The 19,078-nt window shown below is 43.1% G+C and overlaps 1 protein-coding gene across 6 annotated transcripts in view; it reads left to right on the top strand.

Moving 5' to 3' along the window:
- The window catches only part of ARID1B (AT-rich interaction domain 1B), a 411,101-nt gene that overhangs the window by 322,776 nt on the left and 69,247 nt on the right, over positions 1-19,078 (top strand). For all 6 annotated transcript variants that reach the window (XM_060168356.1, XM_060168357.1, XM_060168361.1 and 3 more), the window contains one exon: positions 13,779-13,958. In XM_060168356.1, coding sequence (XP_060024339.1) covers positions 13,779-13,958 — 180 coding nt within the window. The remainder of the gene's footprint in view (positions 1-13,778; positions 13,959-19,078) is intronic.

The raw sequence follows: 19,078 nt of genomic DNA, 5'->3' as shown, positions 1-19,078 counted from the left end.
CTTGCACCAGAGTAAAGCTACCACTTCTGTCTTCCATTCTTCCCAGGCATATTTCTACAACCGTACAGACCCGATGTCAGTCTGAGCTGGGGTGCTCGCACCTGGAGCCTTGCACTAAGTGAATTGTCCAGGGGCCAGCCATGCTCTTTATAACCCAGGAATATTCAGATGGAAATAAGTAAAACTTTGGGGAAAAATGTTAATGCTACTAGCTTATTTCCTAGTGATATCTACACCAAAAACCAGTTTTGAAATTTTAAAAATTATTTTTGATCATCTTAATTGACCTAACTCAGTTGTTGAGAACAGATTAGCCAGTAAGTATAGAAATGAAGGAGACCACCAGTTGTTCAGGACTTGGAAGTAGGATTTTTTTTTTCTGTTTCTGCAAACTACAGAAATTATTTTGTTGCTCTTTCTATGAGATTCTCAGTTTTAAGTATGACAGTCAGTCTGCAGATGCTGAGATGTTTCACAGGGTAGGTATACTGGTTGTCCGAAAACGATCTCCTAATCTACCTTTCTAATTGTTCTTGCGTATAAAAGTGTTCTTATCATTTATATCATGAGCATACCAAATATAAAAAGATGCTGCCTTTCAGGACAAGGGTATTGTCAAAGAGAAAACAGATGTCTTTCCTCAAGCATTGTCTAGTAAACATAGTAGATCAACGTGTTAAGGCATTAATGATAGTCTGCCCCCACCCCCAGATGCAATTAATTTAGCCTCTGCTCTTAATTGAGGATCCTTTTTTATAATCAGTGACAGATGAAAATAAACTCAAATGGGAGGTACTATACAAGAGAGAATACCTACAAAGCTGTTTCTAATTTCTTCAGCCCCAGAACTCTACCTCTGGGCTGGATTGTGGACCAAGCCGAACTAGTCAGTAATGAAGGGAATAACAGTCTAGGAATTGTATTAGGGTTAGTGTTGAATTCCTATTAAGTCTACTATCCAGAGATCTGTTCACCAAAGAGCTCAGAAAACAAGTATCCCATACAATAAAAGTTGATTTATATTCATTGAAGAATCATCAGTCTCAATTTTAGAATATTTTAAAAGAAGCAAAGTTTTGTTACTTTTGTGTGTGCAGTAATTTTTTTTAATTGCCAGTTAAAGCTTGCTTTTAATAGTTAACACTCATTTGTAATTGGCTCATTATTCTTCAGTGAAAGTATTTGAGAATATCTGGATCTTAGGTAAATTCGGCATTGCGTGCACTTATTTCTAAAAACATGTTTTCTCCTGTGCTTTTTGGGTCTGTGAAAGACCCAAAAGACCTCAGTGAAAGACTGCTGTCTGCCTCGTTTCTCAAGCCAGAAAGCTAGAAGGCATCCTTGATGTCTTTTTCTCTCCCATCTGCCCTACACTAGTCATCCCATTCTGCGACCTCCACCCCTGGGTTGTTTCTCACAGGTCCCCCTTTCTTGGCTTTCACTGTCACGACCCCTGCCCAGGCCACCGAGGCATCATCAGCACCTCCCAACCACTCTTCCTGTCTCAGCTTTGCTCCCGTCCATTCCACTTCCATGCTGCATCCAGAATGATCTTTCCAGAAGACTGGTGAGATCATGTCATTCCCTTCATAAAAGCCTTGAAGAGCTTGCCGTTGCCTTCGGAGAAAGGCTTTACTGATGCACTTGGTTACTAGGCCCCTTCTCATCCCTTTCAGCCTCCCTTTCTGGTCTCGCTCCCATCACACCTCTGCCTCACAGTCTCTGGCTACACTGAGTCCCTTCTGGGATCTTCATGTAAGCTCCTCTCCGACCCTTTTGCCACCCACCCACTCCTCAACCCCCACCCCACCCCATCCCTTGCCCATCTTTACTCACCCTTCATGTCCTCCGAACAGCCTGGCACCTGTTAGGTCCCTGAGTCCAGTCCGCATTTACTGAGAGAACAAAGAACAAAGGCCTGCCCCACAGGCCGGGCACCGTCCCACCCAGGCAGGCGGTACTCAGGACCCCTTGCTGGGGGTACCAGTGGAGTTCTCTCCCAGCGAGAGCTCTGTGAGTACCATGTGGCCTTGTTCAGTGTCAGAGCTCCAGTGCCTCTTACAGTACATCCTTTTCCTCATCTTAATCTTTAGGCAGTTTGGAACCAAAAAATTTGCGTTTAGGTGCAGACTTATCACTAACTGGTTTTGTGACCTTGGACGGTTAATTAAATCTCTGCTTCCTCATTTGTAAAATGGGGATCAGAGCGTCCTGTGGATATGTTGTATGGATCAAATGCAACCTCGTATCCAAAAGTTATGTATTGCAAAGCACTGTGCAAATATTGATAATAAGCGTAAGCATCCGGCGCAGATGACTCAGGTGAGACCTGGGTCGAAAGCCTTAAAAGGTGGTTTTTTCCAGCACATAGTGACACTCACAGTTGGCTTTGCCCTCAGCACTGAAGCGGACTTTTGCAGCTAAAACTCCAAAGAATTGTACAAGGGAAGGCCGGGTATTTTGCCCCCATCTACCATCTGGGTAATTAGTCTGGTCCCTCCCCTGACTCTCATTTTCCTGATGATGGATGATGTCAGCAGCCGAGAGGGCTTTGTGGGCGTGGATGGGGAGAACTTAGATGCTGTCGCCTGTGCCTCCGAATATAGGGCGCTGTAGTGGCAGGGAAGGAAGAGGGAGCGATTCTGCCAGTTAACCTGAGAGCACAGCTGGGAGAACACTGGGGGGCCCGGGTTACAGCCTTGAATGGGTCATTAGTTTCTGTCTTCCTCAGAGCAGTTCATGTTGTGAAGAGAAGCAGGCAGGCAAATAAACACCGAAGATACTAAAATGTAACAAGAATATTCTTTAAAATCTATTTTTCTCTCCAAATGGGAATCTGACACCTATTTGTGATGAGAAATCACTCTGTGTTTATAGTCGGAGGCTCCCTGCTAAGGTGGTACAGCGTGTGACCATTATTTCACACATGTGGAGAAACATCTTTTATTGAACTGCCTTGAAGAAACAAGGCAGTTATTCTGTGAATTTTTAACAGATGCCAACATGACAATAAATTGTCCACGTGCCAAAGGCAAAACGCGCCTGGCTTTTTGGTGGCTTATGGAACCCTGGGTGTTTTGTGGGTGTCCTGACGGCGCTGGAGCTCTGCCAGCCGAAGAGGCACCTCTGACGAAGGAATCGCGTTTGTGTGTAGTTGGTACTGCGCCCGATTGCTCTCCTGCAGTAGCCTGAGCACGGTGGCTCTTCCTGTGCTGTGCTCTCTTTCATGGGTGGCATGAACCATGATTTGGGCCTTGGGCTTAACGTTGCTTTTTCTAACAGGATTCAAGGTCTCCAGTGATGACGTTGCAGAGTTTGTTGTCTTGCACCAAGAGGGAAAGGATATACAGCTGGAGGCTCAGGTCCATGTTAAAATGCCTTCCAGTTTAATTTTCTGAAACTCCCTGGGTTTGCTCCATTATTTATTTGACTTTCTTTCTAAATCAGTTTTGTAACAGCCTTCAACTTAGGGATGCATGTTCATTGGATGGTCCTTTAACCCATCAGTGACCCTTGTGGAGCTGTGATAACCTGTCATTGCTTATTTGGATTCATGGTGCTTTCCTCTGTATTTTTCTGTGTAGCATCTCCTCCAGATAGGACTTAAGGCCTGAGTATAATTTCATTCTATTTTTGAGAATTTTTAAAGTACTTCTAAAGATAAGCTGTATCTCTGTCTTTGCAGTGAAGAGTTTTTCTTCATTCATATTGCGTAGAAGCATTCTGTATTCATTTCATCCCTTATATGGAAAATGTGATTTGTTTATAAGGACTACATAAATCAGTTGCTTGAAAAAATTTTTTTGATCTGCTAAGGTTTAGATAGTCACAGTGGATTTTTCTTTCCTCTAAGAATTTTCTTTTTTTCAAATAAGAGAATCATATAGCATTTTTTAAAATATTAAGTGGAAAAATACCCACTTAATAAACCACAAATGGTATGGTGTTGAAGAAAATATTTAAAAGGTCTTGAAAACTCACTTATCTGATAATAACATAGATAGACATTTTAGAAATGCCAATTCTCTGTTAGGCCAGTTTTCTAAGATTTCAAGATAGCAATGTGTTTTCTTAAAAACACATTAAGAAAAAGAGAAGCATCTTTGGCTTAATTAGTCTTTAATACTGGCCTCTGTATAAAGATTGAAGTAGCATTTTCCCTAGACTTAACATGACTTATACTGCCATGCAATATTTAGAATAGATTGGTTGTCTAGGAATTTTCCATTGATTAATAATATAAATATTTGTAGGGGAATGACCCTAATGAAAACCATTCTCAACCTGCAGACTGAATAACTCCAGATGAGGTCCTGCCTTCAGCTATTGGATACATGGAAAACGGCATTCAGAAAATTATCAAACCGTGGGGACTTCCCTGGTGGTCCAGTGGTTAAGACTCCGTGCTTCCAGTGTAGGGAGCGCGGGTTTGATCCTTGGTCAGGGAACTAGGATCCCACATGCTGTGTGGCACAGCCAGAAAGTTAAAAGAAAAATTATCAAGTTGTAATTAAATATCTAAGTGAACCCATGTGCCTTTGCAATAAACTTCAGGACAAGTTGTAAAGCTCTTACTAGGTGGTGGAAACGAGCCTGGCCAAGATGGGGCCTGTCTCACATGAGCTCCAGGGCCCCTTGCCAAGCCCCCAGCAGAAGAGCAGTACGCCCTGATGCTTGGGCGAGGTCTTGGGGGGTTTCCTTTATAACCAGAAAGAGAAAAGTCTTATTTGAGACTCTGGTCTCCCTTCAAACCCCACAAAAAACCCTAATGGATTGATTCATCCTTGCATAAATGTTTATCAAGCTAGTGATTATCATACGTGCTCGTGATCCAGTAACAAACAGAAATCGAGATCCTTGCTCTTTATATCGAGTCTATTCAGGCACTTGATAGGACTCATACCTATTTCTGTGTATCTGTCTACCTTTCTTCTCTTCCTTCTCCCCGCTCCTTCTGCTCCCCAGTCCCACTCTCCCTCTCTTAATAGGCAAACTCCGGGGACTCTGCAGGATTGGGAAGGATGTACACTGAGTCTTCCGCCCCTCAGAGCTAAGCAGTACTAGAGTTGTTGGTTAAGTGGCCTGAAACTGACAAGCTTCAGTCCTCTGAGCCGAGTAACATGGGCAGCCAGTTATTTCTGGAACTAGCTGTCAGGGAAAGGACACTGGTTTCCGGATAGTGCGCTGAGTGGGGAACGCTACCCATCAGCTGTAACTGGCTCTGGTGGAGGAGGTGCAGAGCTGGCAGGCCAGCACAGTGACACAGAGCTGTGTGCTACCTGGGGAAAGGCACCAAGCCATTTGCCAGGAGGCCACAGGGTGCGGCATTTATCACTCGGTGAATTCAGCGCAGTCCAGGGATGTGCGGCACTTCCTGACTTAGCCGCAGTGAATGGCTTGAAGGGGAGCCTGGCAAGGGAGGCTAGTTTGAAAACTTGGAGTCATTCAGCTGGGAAATAAATGGTGGATTGTATTAAAAATAATATGAATAATAACACCTGTCACTTATTGAGCCTCTGCTCTGTGTGCAGGCACTGAGCTGTACGCTTTACATAACGTTTTCTCATTTACTCTTACGAGGTGGGCTCCGTTGTCATGCACCTTTCTCAGAGAAGGAAACTGAGGCTTCACTGTTAACTAACTTGCCTGAAGTCACCTAACCATAAGTGGTGAAGCTAAAATTTGAATTTGCAGTGACCGTGGAGACGGGCAGAGCGAACGCACACGGCACACATTTAGGTGATAGAAATAACGGTGCTTCTGGGCCATTAGCTGTCAGTGGTTCTTTTTTTGAGGGAAGGGGGATCTCTCCCCTTATTTTCTTTTGATTTTTTAAATTTATTTATTTTATTTATTTACTTTTGGCTGCATTGGGTCTTCATTGCTGCCCGCAGGCTTTGTCTAGTTGCGGCGAGCGGGGGCTACTGTTCATTGTGGTGCGCGGGCTTCTCATTGCGGTGGCTTCTCTTGTGGAGCACGGGCTCTAGGCACGCGGGCTCAGCAGTTGTGGCTCACAGGCTTAGTTGCTCCGCGGCATGTGGGATCTTCCCGAACCAGGGCTCGAATCCGTGTCCCCGGCATTGGCAGGTGGATTCTTAACCACTGCGCCACCAGGGAAGCCCTCAGTTGTTCTTTTTTTGAATAGCTGTCCGCCTTTCCCCAGAAATGATTACTTGAATATACTCACTCTGAAACAAGGAGCCAGACCATCACAGTTATTAAGCTGTTTTCCCAAAGTAACAGTAAATGGGTTCTGAATGAAGATGTTTTCTTATTCATTAAAAACCTGTACTTTTTGGTTCCAGTTCTCTGCCAGTCCCTTTGCATGGTCCTGAGGAGTCAGATACGAAGAGAGTGTGTTGTTTAAAGCCTCAGTGCTCACAATCTGGGGGGAGATAGTCACCCCAGCAAATGATGGCAGTGTGACAACTTCTCTGTCTCAGCTAACATACAGCATATGAAAGTGTCTGCTTTTCTGGAAGGCCAGGGAATGCCATGGAAGCCGCAGGAGACAGAGCCAGGAAGGATAGGAGCACATCAGTGTCGTGGAGGCAGACGGCCCTCTGGGCACACTGTGAACCAGTGTTCGGTAGAGGACACAATCTAGCATTCTGTTCCCAAACTGCGCCGCTCAGTCGTGCGTTTTTTCAGTGAAAAAAATATATAAAATATCAGAGAACATTGCACATAATCAGGGTAGAAATTGTTTTGTGAAGAGTACAGTGTGTGTGAATACTGAATGTGAATATATAAACACGTGCATACTCACCTATACACATTGAATCATGGTATACGATATATTTCTTTACTATGGATTGTGGTTAAAAAAAAAAGTTTGAAAGTGGTTTCAGCGAATTAACCTCTGTGAGCCTCAATGTCTTCATAGTTGTTTTGAAGTTTAAAAGGACAAGTAATGAACAAAGCCATTAGCACATAATATCTGCTCATTAAATGTCAACTGTTGTTATTAGATCAGTGAATAGCCCATTACCAGGAACATGAGAGGTAGTCAATAAATAATTGTTAAGTGAGTGAATGTGTGAATGTTTACAGGTCGAAAGCAACCTGGTGCCTGCAGGGAGGTAAAAGTGGGAGTGATCGAATCAGAGTGGGGTCACCATGATGACCGTGTAGCCATGATGGGGAAATAGGTCAGGTCACATTTTGAAGAGACTTGATTGCTGGGCTGATAAGTTTGGCTTCATTTTGTTAAGCAGCGTCAAGAGTCATTGACTAGTTTTTTTGAACAGACACTGTTGAACATCCCTGGAGAGATGAGAAGGGTCGGAATTCAGAGCATCAAGTGGAAGCCCTGCCTTGGATGCAAGGAAGAGATTTCCTTTTGAAAGTAGGAAAGTCCATAAAGACGGGACAGGGATGTCAGTGTCCGTAGGTGAGAGGGCAGGCCGTTGTAGAGGGGTGATGCTGCCTTTTCCTGTGGTTTCTTTACATTTAGCAGCAGAATTAGGGGAAGCCTTCAAGAAAGGGATTGTAAATGCTAAACCAACCATTCACAAGACCTAACCAAACAAAAGGGTGCCCAGTGACCACTAGGATTCAGCTGAAGGCAGGAACTTTGGCTTCCAAGAATATACGTTGTGGCATCCACTTCACCGGTCAGACATAGTCTTAGTCTTATTCGGATCTAGTTTGATTTACCTGCATCCTAACTTCAGCTAAGGTCTCAGCTTAAATAGGACTTCTTTGGGGAAACTTCACTGTCCCTAGTCTAAGTTGGGTCCTCCTCTTATACCCTCAGAGTTCCTGTACTTCTGTTTTCTTATACTCATTCTTAACTTTCAGTTGTTTATTCGATGGCCGTCTCTGCCACTAGGATGTGAGGTCCACGAGGGCAGACACTGTTTTGCTCATGGTTTACATCCTCAGCACCGAGGATGCTGCCTGGAATCTCGTTCGGTTGCTCTGTGACTTTATCATTTTTCCCTGTTGATAGGTTTTCTTTTCTTTCTTTCTTTGTTTTTTTTTAAGATTTTTATTTTTTGATGTCGACCATTTTTTTAAGTCTTTATTGAATTTGTTACAATATTGCTTCTGTTTTATATTTTGGTTTTTTGGCCACGAGGCATGTGGGATCTTAGCTTCTCAACCAGGGATCGAACCTGCACCCCTTGCATTAGAAGGCGAAGTCTTAACCACTGGACTACCAGGGAAGTCCCCAGGTTTTATTTTCTACTCAACTAAATGGTAATTCTTCAAGGACAAGGATCATATCTTTTACTTTTTTTTTTTTTTTAATGCTCTCTTATTCTTACCACAGCTCCATGAATGCCAGAGTAAAATTAGGGCATGCTGATAGAAGATTTGTGTATCATTATTGTGGATTGAGTTACCAGTATGATAGCTTAGATCAGAACTCACACAGTGAATGAAGAGCTTGTAGCATCACTAAAAAGGCAATAGTAATGCCTTTGTATAGCATTTTCATGGTGTGTTTCAGTTTAGAAAAGCACAGTCACATACGTTTTTCTTATTTGACTCTCAGAATGATCTTGGAAGCCAGGACAGGAAGTGCATTCACTGTTTCATACAAGAGAACCCGTGAGTCCACACAGTGGATGGTGGAGGCAGCCTCTAACCCACATGTGATTTCAAACAGATGGTGTGTGCGTGTGTGTGTGTGTGTGTCCTATTACTACATTACCTTCTCTCTCAGAATAGAGCCTGCGCCTCTTCATCTGGAGTTTGGTTGTACAAGTGTTCGTGATTGCATACACATGTAATGAAGGACTCAAAAATAGTAAATCCATTTATATAAGCCTTCTATGCATGTATTTTATGGATGAAGTGTACAAATCATTTTCATATAGTTTCTAAGATTTTTATTTCAGTAAGTTCTTTTATATAATGTAAATAATAATTATCTAAATTAGTACTTTTTTCCAAAGTTTGAATTTTCCATGTAAGATTATTTACCTAGGGCATATAATTCCATAATACATTTAGAAGTTCAACATACTTTTATAATATATGGGAAATTCACTTTATACTTTCTAAATTTTCCTTACTAGATAGTCAGGTTTTCTAAACTCAGATGGTTTATAACTAGAAAAATTTCACAACTTTAAAAAAAAGAAAAAAACTGCTTCATTCTCTCAGCTGTCAGTTTTTCTGTTCATAAACTGTGTTACAAGCTGCCATTTTATAATAACTTCCTAAAGGAAGCAAAATACAATCAAATATGTCACCATAAATAGAAAATTATTGTTTGAACTTTGATATTTGGAAACATTTTAGCATTTATTTCATTCAAAATTAAGGTTAAAATAAAACAAAAATGAAGAATATCCCACAAATAAATATACATGCAAATTTTAGACCTGAATTAGATTTTTCACACAAAAAAAGTTTAAGCCAGAATCATAGAGAACTAGAGATAGAAGTGCCATTACAAATATCGTATGTCTTCCCTCTCACCATTTAACAGGTGAGGAAACTGAGGGCCAAGAGGCTAGGTTAATTGCTGCATTCTGCACAGCAAATGTGGAAGGCCCACGACTGACATCCTAGTCAGTTCCCTTGCTGTCACAGCATGCTGCCTCTCTTGCTTTCCTTTTTTGAATATATAATGATAGTAATAGCTAGTGATTAGTGAAAGTTCACTGTGTGCCAGGCACTACTATAAATTTTTTTACGTGTATCATCTCATTTAATCCCCGCAGCAACCCTATGAGGTAGATACAGTTGTCCCTATTATATAGATGAGGAAACAAAGAATGCACATGCAGGTCTCTATCTTTAGGATGAAAAGTAGAAATACTTCTTTTTTCATTAACTTCTGTCTTCTAATTTTTCATGAGTTTGTTTAGATTATGATGATACTCAATAACCTCTTAAAAATATGGTTATATCCATAACGGAAGCCTTTTTAGTAGGATTATTGCTGGCATTTCATTGTGACTATATATTATGGATCACTTTACCTACCTCCTAACCGGTCTCCTAACTTTTAGCCTTACTCTCCTTCAGTCCTTTCTTCTTGTGGCATATTATGGCAGAATTAGCTTTTGAGAATGCAAGTCAGATCATATTGCTTTCCTGCTAAGACTGCGTATGGCCTTTGCCAGTGTTAATCACACTGAAGGACCAAATTTTCATAGGATTGCAGGTGCAAGAGTTTTGGTGAACTGTACAGCTATTTGGTAATAATGGCTGAATCTGCAAGATGAAATGCTCCCCTAGTCAAGACGTAGAGGGGCCAACAGAAAAATGGGCAAATGATATAAGTAGTTGTAGAAAAGGAGTCAAAACTGCTGTAAAACAAAATGTTCAGCCTTACTCATGATAAAAGGAATACACAATCTAACACAATCCAATTATAAAATATCCCTGAAAGGATACATTAAAAAACCATTTGTCTTTGACCAGGGGAACTCAGTGGTAGGAGATGGGGTGTATTCTTTTTAAGCTTTTGGAATTTGTAGACAGTTACACAAGTACTGGAGTACTGTGGATCCCACATATTTGAATAAAAAAAACAAGTGTAGAAATAAAAACCAGCTTGTTCCTGCTAGTTGGAAACTACACCTGAATACGTGGGGTGTTCAGGAGTTCAAAGATACTCGTGGCAGTTTATAAACCAGAAAGTTATCATCATACTGTCTTCCTTTTGTGTATACATTTCAGATTATAGAACCTCTTCATGTGCTGTCTCAGTTGTTCTTGCAGCAACCTCATCTGCATTTTAAGGTGAGGAAACTGAGCCTCAGATAAATTATGATTCACCTAAGGTCACAGAGCTAGTTTTGATCAGTTCACACACTGCAGTATATTTATTTACATATCTGTCTACTCTACCAGATTCTGAGCTAGCGACACAAACAAAGCTGTAATGTAGGCCTTCTATTCCCAGTTGACTGCCTTTCGATGCTTGTAGTTCAGAAAAGAGTCAGTGAAATTATGTCACCTCCTTTCATTGTCTTGGGGAATACATGAAAGGGATGCGTCTCACCAAAAATATAAAACAAGGTTTCAGAAACCTCTTGTAAGTGGTGCCGTTGCAAAAGCATACAGAGAACAAAACAGCTTTTCCAATTTTAATTTCTGTGGAAGGAGGTGGGCTCCATACGCCACAGAACCTTGTTGTTGGAATTCGGTGTTGCTACACATTCCATTTGGATTAGCTTTAACATTCTACCTCTTTATGAGCCTTTTGAGAAACTTGATTTTCTGCAAAATTCCAGTGATGAGTGAGACAGTTCAAGTGGATCATGGCATATATATACATATTGTTAAGGACTGAATAAAGAGTCAGAAATAGATAACTTGCCCAGATAAGAATTCTTCTTAGAAGTCATTTGAGCAAACCTTAAGCTTATAGTAAGTGTTCAAGAGGCAGCAGTAACTTAAGGATGTGCTGTGTTGCCAGCAGTTCTAAATCCTTCAGCGTGGACACTTTCTTGGTTGAAGTGAAATTTAATGCTAAAAAACAGACATGTAGTATTTTCCTTAACTAATGAAGAAGAAAACAGCCATTCTCGAAAGAAAGAAAGGAAGAAAAACGTATACAATCTGTATGGAATTTAAACACTTTTTTTTATTAAACAGGACTCTATATGAAACTCTTGAGAATTTTATAGTCAGGCTTAGATAAATATTTCATGTTACATCTTAAGATGCAATCATTTATAGTAATTTTAGCACTCTGATTTCTGTTTGTTTTCAGATTTGAAAAAGCAAACATTTTCTATGATGATTTGTATCTGGGAGCCGCCAATTGAGCCCAATTTCACATGACTTTATCTTTATAAATAAATGAAATAGGATAATAAGGAAGAGCTCTACGTACTTGTATTTTATGTCTATCTCTTTAGACAGAAACAGTGTTAGAAGATCTCTTCTTTTTCTTACTGAAATGTAAACCATGGCCTTTGTAAATGCCCTACTCTGTTTAACCCCCTAAGTTTAAGCTGACCTTGGATGCAGGCATCATCTTCCCCTCCGGCTGCCTCAGAAGACTCTCTTTCTCAAGCCCCTGTTCTCAGTTCTCCCCTGGAGTAGGTGGAAACCTGCCCCCTCTCTGCACTCACCCTGTACTAAAGCCTTCAGCTGACACCTGTGAACTCTCAGCAACTCTAACTCCTGGGTTCTGGGAGGTTTTTTTTCAAACTGCCCTTCGTTAGTTTTCTGGTTGGATGGTGTATCTTTTTCTTAGCTACCTGTCTTGATTTGGGCTATTCTTTGTCTGAATGCGTCTTCACAGTTCATTCTATGTACTTGCTTACGTTTGGCTGAACTACTGATGATGGCGACGTACCTTGACTTTATGAAAAGTCCTGCACAACTGAAAGGTGTATTTTCTTTATCCATTTGTCCAACTACCTGCTAAGCACCTACTGTGCTGTGCTCAGCACTCTGAGTACGGGAGGAATTTAATACTCATTCTTTCAGCACATAGTTTTTGATACCTACTACGTGCCAGACGCCCTGCTGGGCGCTGAGAACGCAGCAGAGAGCACACACGTGATCCTTGCCTTCATGGGGCTTATGTTTTAGTGAGGAAGAGAGAGCTTAAGTGAGTCAGAAATAAGGCAAGATGATTACATGTTACGAAAAGCACGTGAGGAGAAAGGGTGGCGCCGCCAGGGCAGTCAGGGAAGGTGGACCTGGAGGACAGGAAGGAACCGGCAGTAGGACGCTCTCGGAAGAGGCAACGGGAGAGAGTAGGCTCTATCAAGGGAAAGAGCTTGATGTTATCTTCTAGGAAGCATGAGAAGGCCAGTGGACTTCAGGGTAGTGAGAAGGAGAGAAAACTATAGGAAGTGGGGTTAAAGTGAGAAAAGCAACCCCAGACCACAAAAGAGCCCACAGACCGTAGTCAGATGGGGGCATTTTGTTCCAGGTCTAATGAGAAGCCTGGTGGCAGGATGGTTATACAGGGAAGGTACGCTCTGATTTCCTTTTTTATTCCTGAAAAGTCATTCTGGCGGCTTCGTGAAAGTGAACCAAAAGGCACAAAAACGGGGCAGGGCTGAGAGGGGTGAGCCAGACCATGACCATGTCTGGTCGTGGGAGAGAAGATGGTAGCTGGGCGGCTTGGCTTTTGTAGATGAGGAAATGGAGAAGAGGAGTGACCCAAGATACATTTCGGAAGTAGAGGCAACAGACGTGCCAATGGATCCATCACACCGTAGGACATCGGGGCGGGAGGAAGGAATCGTGGGTGGCACACTGGAAGGAAGTCAGGGTCTGTTTGGAAAGCAGAGGACACTTCAGACCCTCCACTTGTGTGCAGTTCCCCCCGAGGGGGTAGTGTGAATCAGGTGGTAAGTCGGCCGGACTATAGGAGTCACGGTGAACAATTGTGGCCCCAGGAGATCAGAGGGGAGAAAAACGGTTATGTGCAGGGGAGAGCTGGGTGCTGGCCTGGGCTTGAGAGAGGGGTGGGACGTTTGAGTGAGCGGGGACACGTGGCCCAGGGATCGGGGAGTGAGCCGAGGCTCTGAGGGGCGCACACATGTCCCGCCAGGCAAGAATGGAGGTTAGGAGAGGTCAAGGTTATTGGCCTGTTCACCCTCTTCTCCTCTTCCCTAGTTCATGTCCACAGTCTGTTGGGTTCCCAGGAACTCTAGTGAGAGCTCAGAGTGAGGACTAGGGTAGCCCCCTGGGCCCTCTCACGTCCTCCACACTGGGTTTGAGATGTCTTCAGATGTTCTTTAGGGGAATCCCACAGCACCAGTCTTCTCCCACCTACCTTTGACACAATTCCATGTTCACTTTTGTCACCTGCATTTATATATTTCCATTTATTTCTCACTTAGGTTTTATGGCAGGCACACAAAGAAACCCTCAGATGTCTCAATATGGACCTCAACAGACAGGACCATCCATGTCGCCTCATCCTTCTCCTGGAGGCCAGATGCATCCTGGAATCAGTAGCTTTCAGCAGAGTAACTCAAGTGGGACTTACGGTCCACAGATGAGCCAGTATGGACCACAAGGTAAAAAAGTTTCTCCAAAATACACTGCAGTAGGTTGTAGAAATTTTGTTAATATGTTAGTCCTTCAAGACCTTAACATTATAAACATCTTTTAAGATCCAGTTATTTGTTACCTGACAGATCTGTGAGGTTAAGGCAAACCCACAGTCCTTCAGTTGCCCGTAGTGATGGGAAGAATAATTATAGCAACTATTCATTAAGCATTCATGCATCAGACACTGCGGTAAGTGCCCTTCATACGTGTGCTGTTAATAATGAAGGAGTAAAGCCTGTTTCTGCAACGTGGCTCTAAATGCTTGTCCTCAAAAAGTTTCTGATTTAAAACCTAGGTTTCATTACGTTGTATTCTAACTTTGTCCCCTCCCTCTCTGTAATTATGTTTGTAACAATATTCTCACTACTCAGAAGGATTTCATGTGTCTCCAGATGAAATCTCTCATCTCTCTTCATCTAATCTGTCTCCAAAGTGCTCTGTCAGGTAAATAACGGTTCCGATGTTCACAGTCATTACCAGTTTTACTCTTAGAAGGCAGGACAAAGCCTGAAATGGACATGTCTTTCAAAAAGGAAAGAGTAGAAAAATAAGTGGAACTTGCCCCAAATACACCATTTTCATTCTGCCTTCCTGGACATTGACGTCTGTTTTGTCTTACACATGCAGAATCCTTTCATCAGGGTTTTTAACCTGATATATATATATTTTTTTTCTAAGTCACTTTTGGCAGTAAGGCATTTGAAATTAGCACCTTCTTTATATTTTGTTGCTTTAAATTAGACATTAATGGATAATTTAGAGAGAATGAGCTAACCTGGCACAATTCCCAGAGCTTCCTCATTTCTGAAAATACCAGAATATTCTGAGTGAAGACAATGCCCGGTAGGAAACTGTAGTAAAATGTTCGCTACCTCCACAACAAAGTCGGCTCCCCTGACTTAATAAAGCCTTAATATTTCTGAGAGCTTTTCTGTCCCTCTGGAAAACGTGCTGCGTTGAGGACCTTTGAGCTTCTCCGGCCATCAAATAAGTGCCTGGCAGGCCGGACGATTCTTTGAGGAGGCCAGGCACCTTCTCGGCTTTTTACCAGGTGTTTCTCAGAAAAGCTTTCCTTGCTTCACGGTTTGAAAATGTCTTGTTTTCTGAAGATCTCTTTCGGGAGGATTTTAAGCACCTTCAATGCTGTCAGTGTAGCACCATCGCCTTGCCTTATGCTGCTCTGTCATTTTACATTCCAGCTATTTCTGTTGTCGGGAAAACGATATTAAAACATCCAAAACAAAATTTTTCCATGGCCCCTTCCTGCCTCTGTCCATGTGCACGTAGTCAGGGTGGATACAGACGTGGGTTTTGCTTGATTCCCTTCATACCGTATCATAAATGGAGTTCCGTGTTGTGAATTCCAGTAAGCTCTAGGAGTTTAAGGTCCCAGTTGACAGTGTCTTCCCAGTTCGCCATCAGCCCCAGGTAGTTGTGACATGTGGTAGTTTGTTGCTGAGCTAAGGCAGGACGTGTCACTAGCTGTGAAAGCGCCTACTTGCCCGCTGCACCCACTCAGTGGGTATCTTCAAAACTGGGGGGCTTCGGCTATCAGGAAAGGAAGAAAACTTTAGTGAAGGTTGGAAAGGCAGTTTATAAGTTGTGATACGCACAGAAAAATATGGACTTTTGTTCAGAATGTAACTGGAGAATCCTGGAGGTCAGGACCTTATTCTCAGAATTAGGGGTGGCTGGAGGCCTGGGATTTAACCACTAGCACTCACTAGGGCTTCCTGTTATCTTCAAAACTGGTTTCTCTACTCTTAACAATTCACTCTTGAAGTCTCGTCCTGTGCTGCTCTCAAATAAGGGGAAGTGGAGCCTTGGACTATCTGATGAGTCTTTTGTGAACGGCTGTGAAAACACTTAATGCTTTAGGAGTTACGTAATAACACAAAAGGTAATTTCTATAGAATGGATTTATTTTCTGAAAAAAACCCTCAGTTTTTTGGAATCGTTGAATGTTAAGATTCTTTTTTTTTAATTTATTTGGCTGCATTGGGTCTTAGTTGCAGCACACAGGATCTGCGTTGTGGCACGCACGGGCTCTTTGTTGCACCGCGCAGGCTTCTCTCTACTTGTGGCGTGTGGGCTCTAGAGCACGGGCTCAGTAGTTGCAGCGTGCTGGCTTAGTTGCCCCGCGACACGTGGGATCTTAGTTCCCCGACCAGGGATCGAACCCACCGCCCCTGCTTTAGGGAGGTGGGTTCTTAACCAGAGGACCACCAGGGAAGTCCCAAGATTCCTGATTTAGGAACACTGCACCTGTGAGGGTTCTCACCCAAACTTGTGTGCCCTTGGAAAGTTGCTTACTCTCTGGGATTTACTTTTCCTATAGAAAATGGGAAAATTAGACGGTGTTACCTTGGAAGTTGCTTCTACTTCTCATATTCTGAGTCTAAATTTTGCTTCAACTCCAGGGCCTTTTATGTTAACGCGGCCCACTGGGTCCGCTGCGTAACATTTTGGTTATGTAGACAAGAAGGTTTTTGTTTGGGATTTTTTTTAAGGCATAAATGCTTAGTTTACGTTGACATTAGAGACAATTGAAAATAAGGCTGATAATTTCCATACACAGCACTTTCTAACTTTGAAAAAAAGTGCCTGCACATCTGTGCTCTCGGCAATGTTCTCCTTCCAAGAGGCATCTCTAGCACATTCTAGCACATTCCACCTTGAGGCGTGTCCCCTCCTGGGTTCCTCGACTGGCTCCCAGTGCTGTGGGCTGCCAGTCAGTGTCCCAGTGCTCTGTGTGCAAATCAGAATTGTTTGCGTTCCTCCTTGCATTATCCTCTCCTCGGCAAACACTGAATGACAGGAAATTACGCTTGTGACCTGCGTCACTCAGTTCAGTAAATGTTCTTACCTTTACATTTCTCTTGGTTGATCATTTTAAATAGAGACCCGAATGAAGTATTTTTTTTCTCTCTCTTAATAAACTACTCAAATTATTAGTAAAATATTCAGCTTACATCTTCGCGTTACACGTTTTGATGTCTGGAAAGAATGGCTTGTGCAGCGACCCACAGGGTCATCGGTCCCCATCTTCTATGTGTGGTACTAACTAGATGGCTTTCTTCTGGGCTGGTTTCGTTTTTAAGAGATCTCAGCGGAAAATATTTTACAGTCTTTTTTGCTATAACCTTTTTGCTGTCAGGAGCAGCTTCTTCAAAATTATTAGTAACAACCAGCAACGTTTATTAAACACTACTGGGTCCTGGTCTCGGTGTTTTTCATATATTAACTCATTTAATCCTCACAACATGCTGTGTTATAGGTACTGTTATTACTCCACTTGACGGAGCAAGAGACTGAGGCGTGCACCACATACACACCTTTGCCCCGGGCACACGGTGGGACGCCAGGATTCAACTTCAGACATACTTTCCCATTTTTATTAATTAACAGGAAGCCCTTGACGTTACCCCATTTTGCAAAGGAGCAGGTTAAGTAATGTACGCACAGTCCCACAGCTGTTAAGGGCAGAGCCAGGGTTCACACGGAGGGAGACTGCAGAGGCCACTCACAGAGCCACTGGTGCGTCGCTTCCCAGGCCTGAGATGTACTCCTTCCCTGCCGTTCCTTCAGTGAGCGGAGAGAGAAGGAAGCGAAAGGCAAACCACTGGCCTTCAAGGAGCAAAGGAACATTTGGGGAATGCCGGCGTGGAAATACATCAGAAATACTAGAGATTAAGGAAAAACATAACTATTAAGAAGAAATTTTTAGAAGTGTATATGATACTGTGAAATCTGAATTATTAAACGTACTAACGGGGCTTCCCCCTTTGGCTCGCGTTTCTCTCTGCGCCGCATTTTCTCAACGCTGCTATTTTGAGCTCCTCCGCAGGGCGGGGTGACAAAGGCGCCGCCGCCGGCATTTTCTACCCGCGGCTCGGCCACCCGGCCGCCTCGGCCGGCTCTCTCTCTGCACCCACGGAATCCCCGAGGCCCCAAAGCACCTCCGGAAAGGATGCGCCGAAGAGCGGCGGCTTTCCTCGCCCCGAAGTGCGTTGGCTCCTCGACGGTCTCCCAACAGCTGCTAGGCCATCATCGAGGCCGCGATGCCCCCTCCCATACAAAAGGCAACCTTGAGCGCCGGTAACAGGAAACACCCAGTCAGTTTTGGACAAATATCAAAATACCCTAATGGGGGGCTTCCCTGGTGGCGCAGTGGTTGGGAGTCCGCCTGCCGATGCAGGGGACACGGGTTTGTGCCCCGGTCCGGGAGGATCCCACGTGCCGCAGAGCGGCTGGGCCCGTGAGCCATGGCCACTGAGCCTGCGCGTCTGGAGCCTGTGCTCCGCAACGGGAGAGGCCACAACAGTGAGAGACCCACGTACCGCAAAAAAAAAAAAAAAAAAAAAAAAAAATACCCTAATGGGATGAAGGCAATCTAAATGTGTAAAAGTGTTTAATTGCAGTATACTTGATGAAATAGTACTTTCCTACCTTCAAGCAGGCACGTGTAAAATAACTACCCTTACAAACGGTTTGCAGTAGGAAGGGCCATAGAGACTTGCTCTAATAAATAGAAAGCAATCATGTGATTGACATGTTAATTATTAATAAATGCCTTTGTATGGGAAAAAGGGAGCGGAAATCAATTTCATCTTCACAGCCTTTCTATTTCCTAAGGACAGACACTGTCTTGTTTGTGTGTTCTCTAGAACAGTGTCTGTCACAGACTGTCCACAAGTATTTTTGGCATGTTTGTCACTAATTGCAAAAAGTGAGGGTCTAGCCTTAGTTTTGCAAGGAATTAGGAGTATTACCTTGGGCAACTAACAGGGATTCTGAGCCTAGATTCCCCTCCACTTATCACTCCCTTGTATGTTAGTGTCTGGGCCACCCCTTACAGCTACACACGTTGTACACTGGCTCAGCCTTGGTTTTATGCCTTAATTTGTATAGTGTGTCTTAGGAAGCAGGGAACTTCTAAGTAGGTGAGTCTGAAGAACGTTTTATTCCTAAATTACTTGGTCAAAGAGGCTTTTCATAAGGGTTTAACGTGTTTTTCTGTAAAATAAATAAGATGCCATCAGAACTCTTCCTTCTCCTTCTTTCATTAAAATGTTTCTCACAGATT

The sequence above is a fragment of the Lagenorhynchus albirostris genome, chromosome 12 (assembly GCF_949774975.1).
Source record: "Lagenorhynchus albirostris chromosome 12, mLagAlb1.1, whole genome shotgun sequence".
Lineage (NCBI taxonomy): Eukaryota > Metazoa > Chordata > Mammalia > Artiodactyla > Delphinidae > Lagenorhynchus > Lagenorhynchus albirostris.
Note: the sequence above shows the minus strand (reverse complement) of the source record. Positions and strands in the feature narration are given on the sequence as shown.